Source organism: Panicum hallii, chromosome 5 (assembly GCF_002211085.1).
Source record: "Panicum hallii strain FIL2 chromosome 5, PHallii_v3.1, whole genome shotgun sequence".
In the NCBI taxonomy this organism is placed as follows: Eukaryota; Viridiplantae; Streptophyta; class Magnoliopsida; order Poales; family Poaceae; genus Panicum; species Panicum hallii.
This window is the reverse complement of record NC_038046.1, coordinates 16,046,544-16,064,582: the sequence shown is the minus strand read 5'-3', so window position 1 is coordinate 16,064,582 and position 18,039 is coordinate 16,046,544. Positions and strand designations below refer to the sequence as shown.

Sequence of the window (18,039 nt, the reverse complement as noted above, 5' to 3'; positions counted from 1 at the left end):
CCCCTTTGAGACTCATGGGGATGGTCCAAACTCATTTGGGAGTGCCTTAACAAAATTAAATCCATTCATCAAACAAATCGTTGTCTCATGCATGTCTATTATCAGAATCGTTTAAGGTATCATGTGATCTGCTTTCCCTTCGAGCATATCCACCACGGTCAGCATGCTGGGCCTCATGTCCCACCGGCTCTGGATGCAGGATAGCGCCACCTTGACCACCGCCTCCACCTCCTTCTGGTCCACGAGCGCCATGGCCGCGTCCACCGCCTCCATGAGCTCGCCGCGCGCCATCTTCTCCCGCACGATTAACGGGAAGAAGTCCCGCGCGAAGTCCGGCGTCGCCGACGACGCGTCCGTGGACGAGGAGGGCTCGAAGTTCCGGCGCCCGCCGACGAGCTCGAGGAGGGTCATGCCGTAGCTGAACACGTCCGACCTGGCGGACACCGCGTTGACCATCATCTCCGGCGCCATGTACCCGGGCGTGCCCCTCCCGCGCGTGTCGATGTTGCTCAGGCCCTGGGTTATGGACATGGAGATGCCGAAGTCCGACACGTGCGCGCGGAGGTCGCCGTCGAGCAGGATGTTGCCCGGCTTGATGTCGAGGTGCAGGATTTGCTGGTGGCACTCGTGGTGGAGGTACGCGAGCGCCTTGGCCACGTCGACGGCGATGCCGCGCCGCGCCGGCCACGGCAGGAGGCGCCTCCTCCCCTCGCCGCCGTGGAACAGCCACAAGTCCAGCGAGCCGCTCTCGAAGAACGGGTAGACCAGATACCTGTCGCCCCCGCGCTGGAGGCAGTAGCCGAGGAGGCGCACCAGGCTGCGGTGGTGCACGTTGGCGACGATGGAGATCTCCCTAAGGAAATCGTCCTCGCCGTTGCCGGCTCTCACTATCCTTTTGACGGCAACCGCCGCGCCGTCGTCGAGGAGGCCTCGAAAGACCTGGGCGAAACCGCCTTGCCCCACCATGGTTCGGAAGTCTTGCGTCATGGCGCGGACCTCACCGGGAGAAAATTGCCGTGGCAGATCTTGGATGCGGAACGTGGTGGCCTGCCGCAGCGGGAGTTGCAGCCCTGTTTCTTCTTCCTCCAGAAAGCGCGGGGCAACAACACGAAGGTATTGGTGGAGCCAAGGCTTTGCAGCCAGGTAAAGCTTCCAGATGCAGTACGAGGACAGAGCCACAATATTGGCACCGAACATAGTTGCAATACCTAATCCGCGAGCGGTAACTGCGATCAAAAAACAATAATAGCAAGCGCAGCAAGAAATGCGCCGGAAACAATTTTCTCCGTCCGACCGGAGGGCGCCCAGATGTATAGACAAGCAATGGCAGGGTATGCTACTACTTGCATGGCAAGAACATCATAAACTTGTGCTAGAATGATATGAAGCAATAGGATGGCAACGATTAAGCCATGCAGAAGTAGAAAGGTACTATTCCTAGGAAGGTGTCTGAGCCAAGGCTGTACAATCGGATAAAGGTGGCCGATGCAGTTCTGGATGCAAGGCCTGCCTGCAAACGGATAGAGCTTCGAGATGCAGTGCTGGAGCCAAGGCTCTGCGGCAACCGGGTAAAGCTTCGACATGCTCAGCGTAAAGAAGCGTCCTCGAGGATGAGGAGGATCAACATGAGCACCGAATGCTTGGGGATGAGGAGGGACACTGAATGCTTGACGACGACGAGGAGGAGAAACGCTGAATGCATGAGGATGAGGATCACCAACAGTACTGGATGCTTGTGGATGAAGATCTTCAACAAGAGTACTACTGGATGCTTGAGGATGAGGGGGGTCTTCTGGATCTGCCATGCTTGTAGCTACACTCAGCAGGAAGAATTGAAGAAAGCAGATTCAGAGGATGACAGAAATCACAAGGAGAAAAAAGCAGCCCGGGAAGAAGAGCTTTTATAGACGCGGCGGCAAGGCCCTGGATCGGAATTGCACGTGGGAAATCGGTCCTGGCAACGAAAAAAAAAAGATTTGACTTGTCCAGCTCCCTGTCGACGACGACCGTATGAGCGAGTCCTGGTTTGACACACGCCACGGGACAGACAAGTTTCCATCCACGAGAAACATCTCAGCAGGCTCCCAGCGAGAAAACGAAGACTTGTTGCGTACGTGAAGATTCAACATTTTTTTGGCCTTGGGCGAGAGGCGAGTAGGCGATCGTCAGTCAGAAAGTCACTATACATGCCCGCACTTGGATATCGCTCACTATGGCTTGGTTCCTGCTCCCTCCGTCCCACCTAAAAGAAATGCAACTCTCGCTTTCCAGATAGTCAAACAGTTTCAAATTTAACTAAATTTATATAAAATAGTAATATTATAAAATAAGTATTATTAGATTAGTCTATAATATTTTTTCATACAAAATCTATTTGGAGATATAAATATTAGTAATAGTTTGTATAAGTTTGATTAAATTTGAAACTGTTTGACTTCTCAGGAAGCGAGAATCGCATTCTTTTAGTGATGGAGAGAGCAGTTGCAGCACTTTTGTACCACGCGATCCCGACCTTTAGTCCCGGTTGTGACTATTGACTATGAATCCGGAATTAAAGATTCCGGTCTTTAGTCTTGGTTGTAGCAACCGAGATTAAAGGGTCTGTAATGCTAAAAAAATTTGCACCTCATAACCTGCCCACTTATGCAGCATATGTGACTCTAGTTGGGATACTATCCTTTTGAAATAACCCGTGGAGAATCTTTTAGTCCGAATTGGTAACACCACCACGACTAAAGGGTCCTTTGGGTCTAGTAACACCAACCAAAACTAAAAGTTTGGACTTTTAGTCGCGGTTGGAGCCACCAATCAGGATACCCTGGTCATTGGATCTGAGACTAATGTCTAGATTAGTCCCGAGCTCAACTGTGACGGATAAATATGAAAAGCGGATAAGGCTATCTGTACCAGTGTTGAAAGATTAAAAGGAAAACATACAGGAAATATGTGGCTTGGCTACATATCCTAGTAGTACAATTTAACAGCGACCGATGATACTTAGCGAATAGCGAACATGTCCTGACGTCCATAACCACTAGCTTTTTTATTTTTTAAGCCTACGTAACCACGAGCTAGCTACCTCCAATGCGTGAGCTTTCTAGAAGCCTTCTTTTTCTCCTCCCTTCGTAGCAATCTCCGAACCATTACCTCCATCCTAAATTATAATTCGTTCTATCTTTTTTAAATATTTATATTTTTCTATGCACCTAAATGTACATTATGCTTAGATACATAGCAAAAGTTATGTATCTAAGAAAATAAAAATAAATTGTAATTTAGAACGGAGAGAGTATGTCCCACTAAAAATAGCTTACATCAAAAGATCTATAAAGTTTATTGTAGGAAACCATAACTATATCATTTCGGCAAAGTCATATTCATCAAAATATGGAGGATAGATACTCCCACTAACATTTCCTTTAGTTTTCACTTCCTTTTTCGTTAAACTGATTGCCCATCATATATGACCAATACTTACACCACTCCTTCTATTCCAAATTATAAATCATTTTGATAAATCTATGTATCTAGATATAGTGTATATCTAGGTGCATAAAAGGTCTATATATCTAAATTTACCAAAATGACCTACAATTTGGAATGGAGAGCGTACTAGATTTGTTAATACCCGAGGAAATAAAGATACTTTGCTAAATGGTTCTAGCGCTGTGGCACTTAAAGGAAAGGTGATTAATATATTTATTATGGTTAGAAAGTAGCGGTTCGGGCTTCTTCTTAATATCTTTTTGATAAATTATCTTTGGCTAAGTGAATTTCTCCTCCATAACAAAATCTTAATATTATGCAACAGCTGTTACGGGCCATGTGCTGATGTGCACTCAGCTCTCCATTTTGTTTCTTGCTTCAGTTTGGAAATGGGCTTCAACCCACACCCACGTCAAAGAAAAATGGGCTCCAAGCCCAGTCTTACACATGGACTCATGTGGTGCGATTTAAATGGGCCTAACCGCAGGACCTTACCATCCACGGGGTTCCTATATATCTTCCCGAAGATAATTTTTCACCCATCTTCCGCTTTTAGATTCGTACGTAGCGGTTAGCTTGATGGTCCAGATGCTAGCGCGTTTAGAGACGAGCCAGGTGGACCTGCCTGCCTTTTCCGGCCGTACGAGCACCACCTCAAGATGGCACAGGCAGGCGCGGGTTGTGTCAGCCTCTTTTGCGGACAACGTGAAGTTTGATTTCAAAATTTTAAACTTAGATTTCTCTCTAATGGTGACTCTGATTTCAATTCCGTTTGATTTATAGTGTTCATTATAATTTTCTCAAGACAATGAGATCTAATTTGACCATATTTTGTTTCTAATTTGTTTTTTAAATTTAAACATATTAAATATGTTAGTCCAACATTTTAATTATACCACTTCAACACTTTAGATATGCTATTTCAATATTATCATATCCAATGTTGATTTAGTTTTTTGCGGAATGTTGAGCTATATTTAAAGAAATGTTGAACCTAGAATTTTAAATGTTGAATATGCTAGGCACTAGCTCAACATGTACTCATATTTTCTTTTGAGAAAAAAAAGGAAAGCAAATACCACCTAGCAGACTAGCATCAGCTTTAAGGATACATCGAGCACGAGAAAAAAAAAGTTACTACCATGACCATTTGATGATGGGATCATGGGCTATATTTATTAGCCATGGAAGTTCATATAGGGGTTCTGCGGGGTCATATCTGCACTGCTGTCTTCTGACCTCTATCATTCTGCATCGTGGTTCAACACTCCACTGGAGCAGCAAAATATAATTGTTTTTATTGCACGGACGAAAAAGCCTAAAAATTCTAGACCGTTTTGTGCTTTATGGGCTGTTTTGGGCCTGTCATATGTAATATTGGGCTGTTAATGGATTAAAGATGCATAAGCTATCCACCTACCGGAACATATACGAGTAAATTAGTTTTTTTTCTCCAAACAAAGTTGCTCTTAATTTTTTAGCCTCTTTTCGATCGAACTTGCTTCCTTAGGCTCAAAACAAAATTTGTTTGAGTTTTTGGCCCTTCTGTTAGTTTAAAGGGCTAACGGTGTTAATAGCAACGTGAAATGACGTTTTTACCCTTGGCGCTTGGCGCTTGGCGCTAGATGGAATGCAGCAGCATCGTACACCTACAAGCATTTTAGGCTGCGTGTTATCATTAATCTACCAAAATAAGTTATAATTTTATTTTAAAGCATGAAATTATTATTTTCATATAGATTTGCACATGACATTATACTGACTATTTGAATTGCATATAAATCCACAATTGCAATTGAAGTGCACACATACACAATGATTTTGAATTAAAGGATGAAATATGAGATAGGTTCAGATCATACACGTATTAGAGATGTCTAAGTTATCTGTTTTGATTTTAAGATTTGAAACTAAACCTTACATAGAGGCCCTCGGATTTTGCATAAAGGATCCTAAAAATATTTTAATGCTCGCAATGTGATCCTTGGCCGGAGCTGAGTGGTTTCGTGCTGGAGTCCAGCGAGGGGGCTCGCTGGCGGTGAGGGGAAGGAGGTGGGGGAGTATGAGGGGGACACAAGTTACTTGGGAAAGGGTTTGGTTGGGTTCAGGGGCGGCCAGAAGGGGCTCGCCAGCGTGAGCCGAAGCTCGGCGGCGGCGGTGGTGGGGTTTCGGCAGGGAGTGGTGGCGGGGGTGAAGCCGGTGGGTTTCAGGAGGTGCATGGCAAGCTAGGTAGTTAGTTGGGGTGGAGGGAGGCCGGAGGAGGAGGCTCAGCGCTAGCTCCGGCGGCGAGCTCAGCAATGGTGAGCGGCAGCTGATCTTGGCCTTTTATAGACGCGCTAGGGAGGGGGGGGGAGGTGCTGGGGTGGTCGGGCAGTACGAGCAGGCTGGGCAACAGCCGCGGCAGGGGCGTGGGTTCGCTGGCGTGTCGCGACCCAACAAGAAATCGACGGCCGCGTGGCGCGTGCGCATTGGGTAGGGGTGGAAGGATCCCGGACGCGGCCGCGGTCGGTGGCCGGTCGGGGCGCCGGCCGCGGTCAGCAGGTAGCACCGACACCAGCCGGGCTGCCTAGCTCTACCGTGGATACGGCGGATCCAACGCTGGTACAGGTGGATCCGTCGGCGGAGCCTTGTTGGAGCCAGCCATCGCCGTCGTCCATGGTGGCTTGTGTAGTAGCCAGTGTCCAAATCCCTACAGGATTGAAATCACGTTTGGGTAAAGAAAAAGAGAAACATGTGAGAGGTATTTTTATCTTTTTGCGTATTTCCTATGTGCTGGCTCACGTCAACTGCAGATGAAATGGACGGAAGAGCTAAAAATCCAAATGAAATTCATATTAAGTCCGAATAAGCAAGTTCAATCGAAAACGGTCAAAAAAAACTAAGACAAATGTCCAAGAAACTGAAATATATAATATACATAGGAAGGCCCTACCATCCATCCTCCGCAGCAATCTATAAAAAAAAAATTCCTCCGCAGCGATGGCCGGCGGCAGCTCTCCGATCCAGCCGCCGCCGGCGAAACGCCAAAAAGAAACAAGCTCAGCCGCCGTCAACTCCCTCGGCGAGGACCACCCACCTGCGGCCATGACCGGCGGCCTCAAACGCCGCCGACAGCGTCGACAGTCGAAGGCTCGCCGAGCTCCACCCCTACACAAGCTCGGGGAGGACCTCCTGCTGGAGATCTTCCTCCGCCTCCCCTCCCTCGCCACGCTCGTCCGCGCCGCCCTCACCTGCCGTGCGTGGCGCCGTGCGGTGGCCTCCTCCCCGTCGTTCCGCCGCCGCTTCCGCGTCGTCCACCCGCCGCCCCTCCTCGGTCTGTTCTTCGAGGCCCCCGGTCCAGTGCAGACTCCTAACACCCCTGCCTTCCCCACCTTCGTCCCCGCCCGCCGCCGCGACAGAGACCTAACTGCCGCCGTCCGTGGCGGTGACTTCTTCCTCACCTCCCTTGAGGACCTCCCAGACGAGGGACCCTGCTGGTACATCGTCGACCGCTGCCGCGGACGCGTCCTCCTCGTGAATTGGGATGATGCATCACTCGTCGTGTTCAACCCCTTGACGCGCCGGATTGAGGATGTCTTCGATCTGGGCCCTGAGGACATGTTTGACGATAGCCGTGCCATTGCGCCCAGATCAACCCTCGCTTGCTGTCCTCTGACGAGGACCCTACGTCATTCCGAGTGGTGCTTCTTGTCCATGACGAATGCAGGATACGGGCTACCGTCTTTTCTTCGGACACATGGGAATGGTTAGTTCTTCCATGGGTGGACGTTCCGGCGAGTTCAGGTGACGATGAACGTTGGATTCAACATGAGGGTGGCATGCAAGCGAATGGGTTCCTGTACTGGGTCTACGAGGACCAGAGGTATCTAGTTTCACTTGAGACTGCCACGATGGAATTCTGCGCCACTGAGCTTCCTCACTGCCTGAGGGATTCTACCTTTGATATTGGCAAGGCGAAGGATGGCGCAACTTGTATTGTCTATTCAGATCAGCTGAACGTTGGTGTCTTGATGCACACAAGGGATGATGATGGTGTGGAGAAATGGGTGCTTGACAGGGTGGTTCCCTTGGACAGAGAGCTTGAACGAGTCCTTCGAGTCGGATTGGACTACGACACTGTGCTGAACCATCTGGTGGCTGACCATAGTGATCTGTCTGTTTTGGCAGTCCAGGATGGCTACGTGTATTTGTTTTCAATCGCCTCAGTGCATCATGATCCCCAAACATCATGCTGGTTCCTGTCCCTATGCTTGGAAACGATGAGACTGGAAAGACTGTTTAGGAGGACATTTGACAATGCTGTTCATCCACACATTATGGCGTGGCCTCCTTTAGTCGGCAACTATGGGGGTTTTGCACTTCAAGATGCTCAGTCACTGAAATAAATTCTAGGCATGAGTTCATCTGTTATCACTTATCCACTTATCATTTCTCCATGTTCCAGGTCTTTTTCTTAGGTTGTTGACTGTTTGTTTCCAAGCATGCTTGTTCCTCTCCCTGTGCTTGGAAACAATGGAATTGGAAAGACTGTTTCAGAGGACATTTGACAATCCTGTTCATCCCTACATTAGGCGTGGCCTCCTGCTTTAGTTGGTAACTATGGGTGGTTCGTCACTTGAAGATGCTCCCTGAAATGCAGTGCTAGGCATGGGTTTAGCTATTATATCACTTAACAACATGTCTCAGTACTGGTTTAGGAGTTCTGAACCCAGTCTGTTTCTTATGCTTTTACTGTTAGGTGTTGGGGAGTGGCATTATTGATCTGTTTCGTGGTCTGCCTGTAAGATACTACTCTTCAAGAGAAAATGGAGTTTTTTTCCGCTTCTATTTATTGCCAAATGTCTGGTAATCCTGGCATATTAATGATCATGCCTTGCTTTCTCAAAATTGAGATCATTATGTGGTACTCACTAGCTATGAAAGATGGCAGTAGACATCTACATTTCTGAATGATATATTTGCTTGTGTGATTCCTTAACCAACTTTCTGTCCACTACAATTTCTGCAATTGTCTTAGAAGCACAATATGTAAGAATTTGGAGAAAATGTAACGAGGTAAACGACTTATTTTGCTGATACACAATTTTGTACTTGGATTTATAATTCTTGAGGGATCCTACTTATACTTGGACTGAAGTTCTTTTGAAAACTGAAATGTTCTGCAGTGTTAGGCAGAGGACAAAATATTGTGATGACCACTCTATTGTGATTTTGGCAAGAGCTCGAAAATAATTTGGAACTCATAAGACTATCCGCATCGCGCTATGCGCTAATTGTCACGCTGAACAGAATGGGCCCACGCTGTTTGCTTAGGTGGATGGGTTTGGATAGCGCAGCCTGCAGCGTCATTGCGCCAAACACTGCGCTAATCAAATAGAATGCAACTACTTCCAAGTTCCAACGGATAGTATCGTTCCTTCCTTCCAACAGATATTTCCCACGGAAGCCGCGAAATCAATTCGGAGGCGTTGGACAGAACGCTGGGGAGGCATGGCGCAGCCTGCCAATTGCGCCTGATTTGGTGTAGTGGTGCGCAGTACGCCAACTTTGGCGTGTGTTTTAGCGCAGCGCTGTGGGTGTCTTTCCACGGAAAGGTGCACCAAAGTGGTTTGGCGCTGCGCTAAACAGGCGCGATGCGGATAGTCTAATATGGATCATCTGATGCTAAGGAAGTACTGTTGAAGAAGAGTAGTGCCATCTTTCATCTGCTAAGCACTGCTTGTATAGCATGCCTGCACACGCTGCAATTGCAATCCTGCTTTGATAGTAGGGAGTGCCAGTGATGTTTGTGGCCAAAATTTGAGTTTCAGACAGGAAGCAGAGGCTGATGACAAGTTAATGGTTTGCTATGAAGAAGCATGGCCTGTGTTGGAAGAGGATCCTCTGCAGTACTTCACAGTGCAGTTGGGTCCTGGCCCCACACGTCAGTGACCACGCACTGCTGCAGAGTCGTCCCGGCCCCTGTGTCTTGGCTAAGAATCGTTTGGAGGCCTTGGACTTGGAAAGCAAATGCAAGTGAATATCAAATTAGAGGGAAAATATTTGCAGGAGAGGCTGAGATCGACCAAGCACTTGGGAGGCCCAAAATTTCGGTCACACTCACACACACACTTCCAAGATTGTTTCTGGCATGGTTGACATGGCCCGTCCTGAACTGGCAGCATTCAAGGTCTGCCATGAGACGAGGAAATCTAGCGGGTCCTTTGTTGTGAGAATGGAGTGGACAAGGGTGGTTTTTTTTTGGTTTTTTTTATTGTGACACTTGGAAGCAGGCCACGATCAAATGCTAGTTTATCTGGGCCGCTAAACTCTAATGGCATGTGGCCTGTTCTGTAGTTTATGTGACTGCTGGAGATCAAAGTTGATATGGTTCAATGCTCGCTCTTTCAAAAGAATTGCGGAACATATATACTGAATAAGCGGATTCAGATGCAAGCCTTGGTGTGGTTAAATCTGGGGAAACTGGAGCACGCGGTAGGTTTATAGTCCACAGAAGAGATGCATCGACTGGAGGCAAGTAAAAGTCCAACTAGAATGAAGCTTTGTGGTTTTAACATTACAGCATGAGTTAGGTAAGTGCAAACATTGGTGTAGATTACAAACGAAAATGACACCGGATTATTTCTAGGGAAGCAACTTCAGACGAAACATGAGTCGTCTCCTATCATCGCCTCAGTCTGACCGATGCTCGAGGAAGTGGCGAGACCATCGAATGGCTGCAAGACAGAATCCAGGAGGATGCAAGACACAAGCCAAGTGCCGCACCGTCTTGAACAGAGGAATGCAAGACACAATCCAGAAGACAGAACAGATACCACATTCAGCCAAAGATATGTTGTAGACAGTACTTCTCATGTCCTCTCAAGTTATCACCTTGAATTGTACACATTTCTGAGTTCTGAACAATTAGGCGGAAGAGAATGCCTGTAAGGGTCAAAATTGCCAACATGCATACTCCCTCCGCCCCCCCCCCCCCCCCCCCCAAAAAAAAAAAAAGTTATTCTAGAATCAATGCCATATTCCATATATGTTCTGGTCTACAGTTAATCTCCTTCCGGTATGAAAATGGATATATGTATCTGCAAATTTTTGAATTTCATGAATCTTGTAAACAATGTTTCTAGTCAACTCTGTTTGCTGTAAGCAGCTTATGCTTAAGCACAAGAAACAAATACTGCTCTAGATTTTAATAGGGCAAATCTTTCAAGACTTAACAGTGTAGATCAACATCTTCTGCCTGCTGCACGAGTAGATAAAACCAGAAACACAATCAAATTCATGTAATCATGTAGAGGGAAGCAGCATTTTTTATGTACCTAATATTCTCAGGACAATATCAACACACAGAAGCCTAACTATTGGCTTGCAAAATATTTTTTGGAAATAAGGAAAGTAATCCCTGTTCTTTTAGGAGCAAGGATCTTACAGGGAGCCCACAAAAGAGACAATAACAGAACTAAAGATGACTCTGAAGTGAACATAAGAAATAGAATCAAGTTCAGAAGTTATTAGACCAATATTGAAAAGTGCTAACTTGAGGTAAACAGACAAACCATGCAAAAGATAAAGTTATGGGATTGACTGGCTACTAAAACTTGATCAGACACGTTAGCATGCCGCAGCTTCAAAGAACAAGGTTCATGGCATCTGGCATGCTGATTTACTAAAAAAAGAAAATATGAAGTTGGTTTTACTAGTTCTTCTCTTCTTCTTCCTCACATAATTGATAACCTGTTATGCACTTCACGTACCATCTTCAAGTGCAAACCTCCCATAGTTACCAACTAAACAAGGAGGCCACGCCATAACAGAGGGGTGTGCACCACTATCATATGTCCTCTGAAACAGATTCTCCAGTTTCATTGTTTCCAGGCAGAGGGACAAGAACCAACTTGGGTTCTGGGAATCATAGATGAACTTTGAAGTTGCCAAGTATGCAAAGCCATCCCTGGCTGCCACAACCAGCAGCTCATCATAGTTGCCCTTCTGTTTCCTGAGAACCCCATCAAGCTGTGTGTCCAATGGGGTGGCCCTGTCCAGCATCCACTTCTCAACTCCATCACTATCTGTTCTTCGCAACATCAAACCGACAGTGAAGTCAGTAGCATAGACAATGCAACGCGTACCACTGCTTGTTTCACCAACATCGAAGCTGCAGCGCCGATTCTCCAGGAATGGAGGGAGCTCCTCGACAGAGAAGTCCATTGTCGCCGTGCTCAGCGTGACCATATACTTGTGATTCTTGTAAACCCAGTACAAGAACCCATTGGATTGCATTTTGCTGTTCAGAAGCCACGACTTTGAACGCCGTGGCCGCCCTGGGACATCAACCCACGGGTAAAGTTTCCACTTCCTGGTGTCTGAGAAGAAGACGGTAGCCCTCACCCTGGACTCGTCGTGGGCAAGACGCACCACCCGGAACGATGCGGGGTCTTCGTCGGAGCAGAGCAAGCAAGCGTTCCGTACAGCTAGGTAGCCACGATAATCTTCGAAAGTGTCTTTATGGAGATCGTCAAAGAACAGTTCGCTCCGTCGCTCCAAAGGATTTACAACCGCCATTGCTTCCTCACTGAGCCGGTCACCATTACATAGGAGGACGTATCCGCTGCGGCAGTCGAGGATCTCCCAGGAGTGGGCCTTGTCGGGGTGCTCCTGGATTGATGTCAGGAAGAAGTCGCCGCCGCGGACGGCGGCGGCCAGGTCCCGGTCGCGGCGGCGGGCGGGGACGAAGGAGGGGAAGGCCGGGAGCACCGGGTCTTGGACGGCGCTGGGGGACTCGAAGAAGAGGCCGAGGAGGGGCGCCGGGTGGAGCTCCCGGAAGCGGCGGCGGAAGGCCGGGGAGGAGGCCACCGCGCGCCGCCACGACCGGCAGGCGAGGGCGGCGCGGACGAGCGTCGCGAGGGAGGGGAGGCGGAGGAAGATCTGGAGCAGGACGTCATCGGTGAGGGAGTGGACGGGGCTGGTGGCGGTTGGGGGGCTTGATTCCTTCCGGTGCTTCGCCGCCGGCAGCTGGGCTGGAGACCCCTCGCGCTCCATTGCGGCGGCGGCGGCGGCTGTTGGCGATTTCTCTCATGACTCTTTTGTTGGAGATTTTACCCCCTTTTTTTTTGTTTGGGGGAATAAAGTTCATTTGCACTGGAACCGATCACAGGGTCCAGTGTTTGACCTAGCACCTGCTCCGAAACTAGATGCATGTCGAAGGTTTGTTTGTTTTTTTTCATGTTCAATACTGAGATGTGTTAATTTTAATAAAGAGAAAAGCTCAAAAATACTGGAGGGGCTCTCAACACCTGATTTTCGTTTCCTATATATGCCTGTGAAGATTCGTACTAAGTGGTGATAGCTAGTGGGGGAGGACTGAATTAATTAAAGTAAGATACAAAGTAAAAATTTGCACCTCGGCCGTTACTTGTATTCTAAGCATGATTGGTTTGGTTCCAAAATTTGCCTTGCCAAAGTTTTGGTAACCATAAATTAAATTTCGGCACTTATTTGGTTAGAATAAAAAAAGTAGCCCACCTCATAAAGTACTTGCCAAGATTTTGGCAAAAAATTCTTGCCAATGTTTTAGCTTGCCCTAATTTTGACAACAAATTTTAGAATCAAACTAATCTGTCTCTTAGTTGCTGCACTGTACATGTCATTATTCATCATAAATCAAATCGGCATAATTGAGGCTGCAAGATGGTCTAGTTTACTTCTATGTAAATCGGTGCAAGTTAGAGGTTAGAAAGCTTTCATTTTGCATAATTGATCCCCTCCTCGTCAACGCGCACCAGTTCATATCAAACAGCAGCTAGTTTCAATTTTCAATCATAGTTGCTAATTTGTATTATCTGTTTCTGTTCGCTCGCTGCTGTAGGATTTCAAAAGATATACCGGTGGGTTGAGGCCCAAGGTTTTAGCGAGATTCTTTTAAGTCAAATATTTAGTTCATGTATATTTTTCTTTGTATATTTTTTTTCAAGCACTAGGGCTCACTATCTTCAGTGGTACACTGGTACTACTATATTTGGTCCACTGCTCTTCTCGTTTAATTATTTATAAGACAAAACAATGCTTTTATATTGATATAAATATATATTAGAATTGTGCTTCTGAAAGATTCATGTGACTTATTTGAATCCATCGTACATTCTCTCATAAAGCAGTAAAATGGCATACAAATATTAAATATATGTTATGGGTCCACGTATGGATTAAATAGTTTACAAACTATAGACAAACTTAATTTAATGTTTGTTTTGTTGCCTATATGACCTTGCAAGATAAAAGGCAGCACACAAACTTTTCTGCACGAATTGGCAGGGAGAAAGCAAAAATGAAGGAAAAATAAAAATAGAAAACTCGATTGCTTCCCAGTATAGGCCTTGTGAATGTGATCTGGGCCTTATTGCGACTCAAAAGAGTTTGGGCCATGCCGCTCGGTCCAGGTCCACTTCTTTTTTTTTTGAAAGGAGTCCAGATCCACTTTCTCGAGAAGTTGAGAGTGAATTCTGTTCGTTCGCGATTACTAGTTCGTCGCCATGTCCGGCGGCGATGATCCAACCCAGCCGCGGCCGGCGAAATTCCCAAAGCAATCGAACCCCACCACCACCATCGAATCCCTCGGCGAGGACCTCCTCCTCACCATCTTCCTCCGCCTCCCCTCCCTCGCGACGCTCATCCGCGTCGCCCTCACATGCCGTGCGTGGCGCCGCGCGGTGGCCTCCTCCCCGTCCTTCCGCCGCAGCTTCCGCGAGCTCCACCCGGCGCCCCTCCTCGTGATCTTCGAGGATCCCGACCGCGATGCCCTCCCGCCCTTCGTCGCCGCCCACCGCCGCGACCGGCACGTCCTCGCGGCCATCCGCGGCGGAGACTTCTTCCTCACTCCCCTCCTGGAGCCCAACAGTTGCGCGTGCGATGCGCCCCTCCGCTGGCGCGTCGTCGACTTCCGCGACGGCTGCATCGTCCTCATGAACAGGGTCGCCGGGCTACTCGCCATCGTCAACCCCTTGGCCCGACAGTGTCCCGCGGACTACATTCACATTCCCTTTGATATGTGCTCTAGGGACGGACCTCTGCCGCTCGGCGTGCATTTACTTTCCTCAGACGAGGAACCCATGCCATTCCGAGTTGTCTGGCTTCTTTGTGATATAACCAGGGTGCAGTTGGTGGTCTTCTCGTCGGAAACAAGGGATTGGAGTTTTCTCCCTTGGGTGGAAATCACAGAGAGGGTGCCGCCGCATGATGCTAACAACTGGTGGCTTCGATGGGGGATGTAAGCCAATGGCCTTCTGTACTGGCCTTTCAAGAACGAGGAGCACATGCTGACTCTGGACATGGCAACGATGGAGTTCTCTGTTTTTGAGCTCCCTCCATACTTGAAGGGTCAGCAGGATTGCTTCTTTGCCGTTGGAGAGACTAAGGATGGCGACCCTTGCTTTGTTTATTGTATTGGGTTCAGCATTGGTGTGTTGAAGGACAGAGTTGGCGATGACGGTGTTAAGAGATGGATTTTGGTTGGCATGGTCAACTATGAGGCAGAGTCAGCAAATGGCAATAGACTGCAAGTCGTCACTGTAGAGGGTGGCTTTGCATACTTGATCACAACAGAGATGGTGCTTTCGCTATGCATTGAAACAATGAAGCTGGAAAAGCTGTTTCCGCAGACTTTCTATGCCCTTCATTTCCATCCTTACATCATGGCATGGCCTCCATCTTTAGTAGGAAACTACAGACACTTTGCAATTATACAAGATGGCGTCGGAAATGAGTAACTAGGTATGACATATGACTTTATATAAACTTGTTGTCCACTTGTATGTGTTGTATCTATGATGTTATTCTTCTATTCTTTGCTCTATCCAGTAGACCATGATTATGATGATGCTAGTGAAAAATTAAAATACATAGTTGCTGTTTGAGACTGGTACATGTTAATCTCGGCATCTTAATTTTGAACTTTTTCTGAAATGGCTTTCAAAAACAGGGAGCTCATTTTGTTAGCTAACATAACAAAGGTTACATACATTAAATGGTTACATCAGATATACAAAAAGAAGGGCTGTGGGTGAAATACTAAGACAGTTACATTCTTTCATGTGATGTGTCTATTTGACTGTATGGGTAGTGTTTTTGATAAGCTTTATGAACCAAACTTATTACCATTGGTTAGATTTCTTTATCTATTTTGTGACATTTGTTACTATCCATTTCCTTGAACTATACAAAATTAAATATTAAGAAATTTTTTTTGCAGGTGTGGTGGTTCTAAGTGTGACCTACATTGGTATGAAGGTTTGAAGAAATAGATCTCCGAATATTTGGACAGAAATTGTATCCGAAAGTGAAAACTGCTTAGCATACATGTGTAGTAAAAACCTTTTATATTTGTAACAAACAAAGATGATGTTTATAATCAGTTTGTCATTTGATATTTATATTTTTCTTGATACCTTTGTGGTAGCCTCCTTGTTGCAGCGAAGGGTCAGAGTGTGTGCATAAGCCTTGGCTCTGAATCTATGATATTTTCTGTGCATTGATCTATGTGGCAGCAATGTGACTAGACAAATCATTAACTCAAGATATACATTATACTGTTGTATAAGAAAATCTTCTCTCTTGAATGAAATATTCTAGATAAAACTGGTCTTCTACAACCAATGTGAGAACAGTTACTATTAGTTTTGCTGATCAGCAGTAATACTGTAGATGTCAAAGTGGTGTGAAGGAGATGCATTTGTTGTTTTGGTTCTAGAGCTACCAGGTAGCCAGTCTCTGTACTGACAGGGCTTCCTTTTTCCTGAGGTGTTTCAAGTACTGCTATGAAATGCATGGCTTACCTTGTGATAGGAGCATGTATATCTGTTCAGTGGTAAGCCACTGATCACAGTAAGCAATTCTTGGAACAACACGAATCAACATATAACCTTGAATGTGCAATTGTGCATGGTGAGTGCGTATCCATCTTCATATCTGCTTTATTCAGTGCTTACTCCAATTTTGTGCAGGCTGTTGTGATTTTACCCAACCTCAGGTCAGCTTACTTTTTTATTGAGATCCCACAAGTTACCCAAGATATGAAAACTGCATTTTTTCCTATTCCATTGTCGGCAATGGCCAATCATACATCTTGAGTTTTGTTTTGTATTTGATGCATATATGATTGCCTTTGCACAACAGTATAGACCCAAAAGAAATGATCATAGAATATAAGTGCATAAGTAGCACATATGAGTTAATATCTGTTTTTAATTGCATGGGTGTATATTCGGTCATGGCTGTATGCAATTTGTTCTGGCCTTTTTCGTTATATTTGTTTTCTTGGTCCCTTATTTCTTTAAGGCAGATTATAGAGGGGTTTTTTTTTTCCGAAGTGGTTCTATGGAAGATTAGAGGAATGCATGGCTCCCCAATGTTAGGGACATGTCTGCACCTGGCTAATGGTGAACAATACTTTCAATCCGCTTCTGTTTTGAAGGTCACTGTAAAGCTTGGAATATATATTTTTTCTCAGGCACTTTTTATTAAGCAAGGCTATATACAAAATCAATCAACATAGTACCTTGTATATGCATGGGCAGCATGGTGTATTGGGCCGTTTGGAAGATATATGCATGTTTATTCATGCTTGTTCTAGTTCTGTTCACGCTGGGCTGATTTCAACACCAGTTCTGCTTAGTTTATGTTTTCACTGAGACTTGGTATCTTACCAATGTTCTATCTATTTGAGTTTCACCCTACATATGGAACTGCATTCTCTAACTCCATTAGCGCCAATGGCAGTTTTTTATTGTGCCTTATCTTTTTATGCTAGAATCATATTTCACCATTTGAACAACACTCTATAGTCTGTACCAACGAAGAACAAGGAAACGGAATGGAATACAGAGCACATATGATTCTGTTGACCAAAGTAGGCTCACAAAGTGCAGTGCTGCTAGTGGACGGTGTGTTTTTTTTTCATACCACAGCCAGCAATCCCTGAAATTGTAGTAGAAGCTATGATTCATGAGCTATTTGTTGAATTATTTTATATGCTGGCTAATATATATCTGGGTATGGCATTAGTGGTAGATTTGATCATCCGTCGGATCGGGTTGGGTTCGTTGGGTCAAAAGGAACCTGCGGGTTTTTTTTCTTCGGCCCGACACATGGCCGGGTCGGATCAGGTTCAGGTCGGGTCACGTAAAATCCAATTTTTAAGTATAGATTCGATCGGATCGGGTTGGGTTGGGTTTTTCGGAGTTTGGGTTAAAAATTTCATCCCAAGCCTGGCTCATTCATTGTTCGGGTCGGATTTTTTTCAGGCGGGTCAGGTCGGATTTCCTAGGGTTGGACGGCCCATAATTGAGAGAGCCGCCCACTTCTGTAGAGAAATTTCAGTATTTGGATCTCAATTCGCACATCTTTCAGAAATTGATACCCAATTCGTATGCCTTTCGAAATTTAACACCGAACATGTGAATTCTTTCATTTCGGATGTTTCCCTCCCTTTTCTTTATTTTCCTTCTTTATTCTCTTCTTTCCCTTTTCCCTACTCCAGGACTGTTTGCTCCTGCATGTTAAAGT

The 18,039-nt window shown here is 46.1% G+C and overlaps 3 protein-coding genes and 1 pseudogene across 3 annotated transcripts; 2 read left to right on the top strand and 2 right to left on the bottom strand.

Moving 5' to 3' along the window:
• Positions 1–111: 111 nt before the first annotated feature.
• On the bottom strand, positions 112–6,572 carry LOC112892484 (probable receptor-like protein kinase At5g20050). The gene is made up of 2 exons (XM_025959636.1): positions 6,563–6,572; positions 112–1,226 (listed from the first exon to the last, which is right to left on the bottom strand). Exons 1-2 carry the CDS (start codon positions 6,570–6,572, stop codon positions 112–114), a joined length of 1,125 nt encoding a protein of 374 aa, XP_025815421.1.
• LOC112895419 lies at positions 6,544–8,188 on the top strand (annotated as a pseudogene).
• Positions 8,189–10,939: 2,751 nt separating this feature from the next.
• LOC112893993 lies at positions 10,940–12,578 on the bottom strand. The gene has a single exon (XM_025961544.1). It carries the CDS (start codon positions 12,520–12,522, stop codon positions 11,230–11,232), a length of 1,293 nt encoding a protein of 430 aa, XP_025817329.1. The 5' UTR covers positions 12,523–12,578; the 3' UTR covers positions 10,940–11,229.
• Positions 12,579–13,985: 1,407 nt separating this feature from the next.
• LOC112895031 lies at positions 13,986–15,908 on the top strand. Its single transcript, XM_025962894.1, has 2 exons — positions 13,986–15,249; positions 15,728–15,908. Exon 1 carries the CDS (start codon positions 14,013–14,015, stop codon positions 14,748–14,750), a length of 738 nt encoding a protein of 245 aa, XP_025818679.1. The 5' UTR covers positions 13,986–14,012; the 3' UTR covers positions 14,751–15,249; positions 15,728–15,908.
• The last annotated feature ends 2,131 nt before the right edge of the window (positions 15,909–18,039 follow it).

Excerpts from the sequence above, each read along its gene's own strand:
- LOC112893993 (XM_025961544.1), bottom strand. The coding sequence starts at position 12,522 with ATGGAGCGCGAGGGGTCTCCAGCCCAGCTGCCGGCGGCGAAGCACCGG.
- LOC112895031 (XM_025962894.1), top strand. The coding sequence starts at position 14,013 with ATGTCCGGCGGCGATGATCCAACCCAGCCGCGGCCGGCGAAATTCCCA.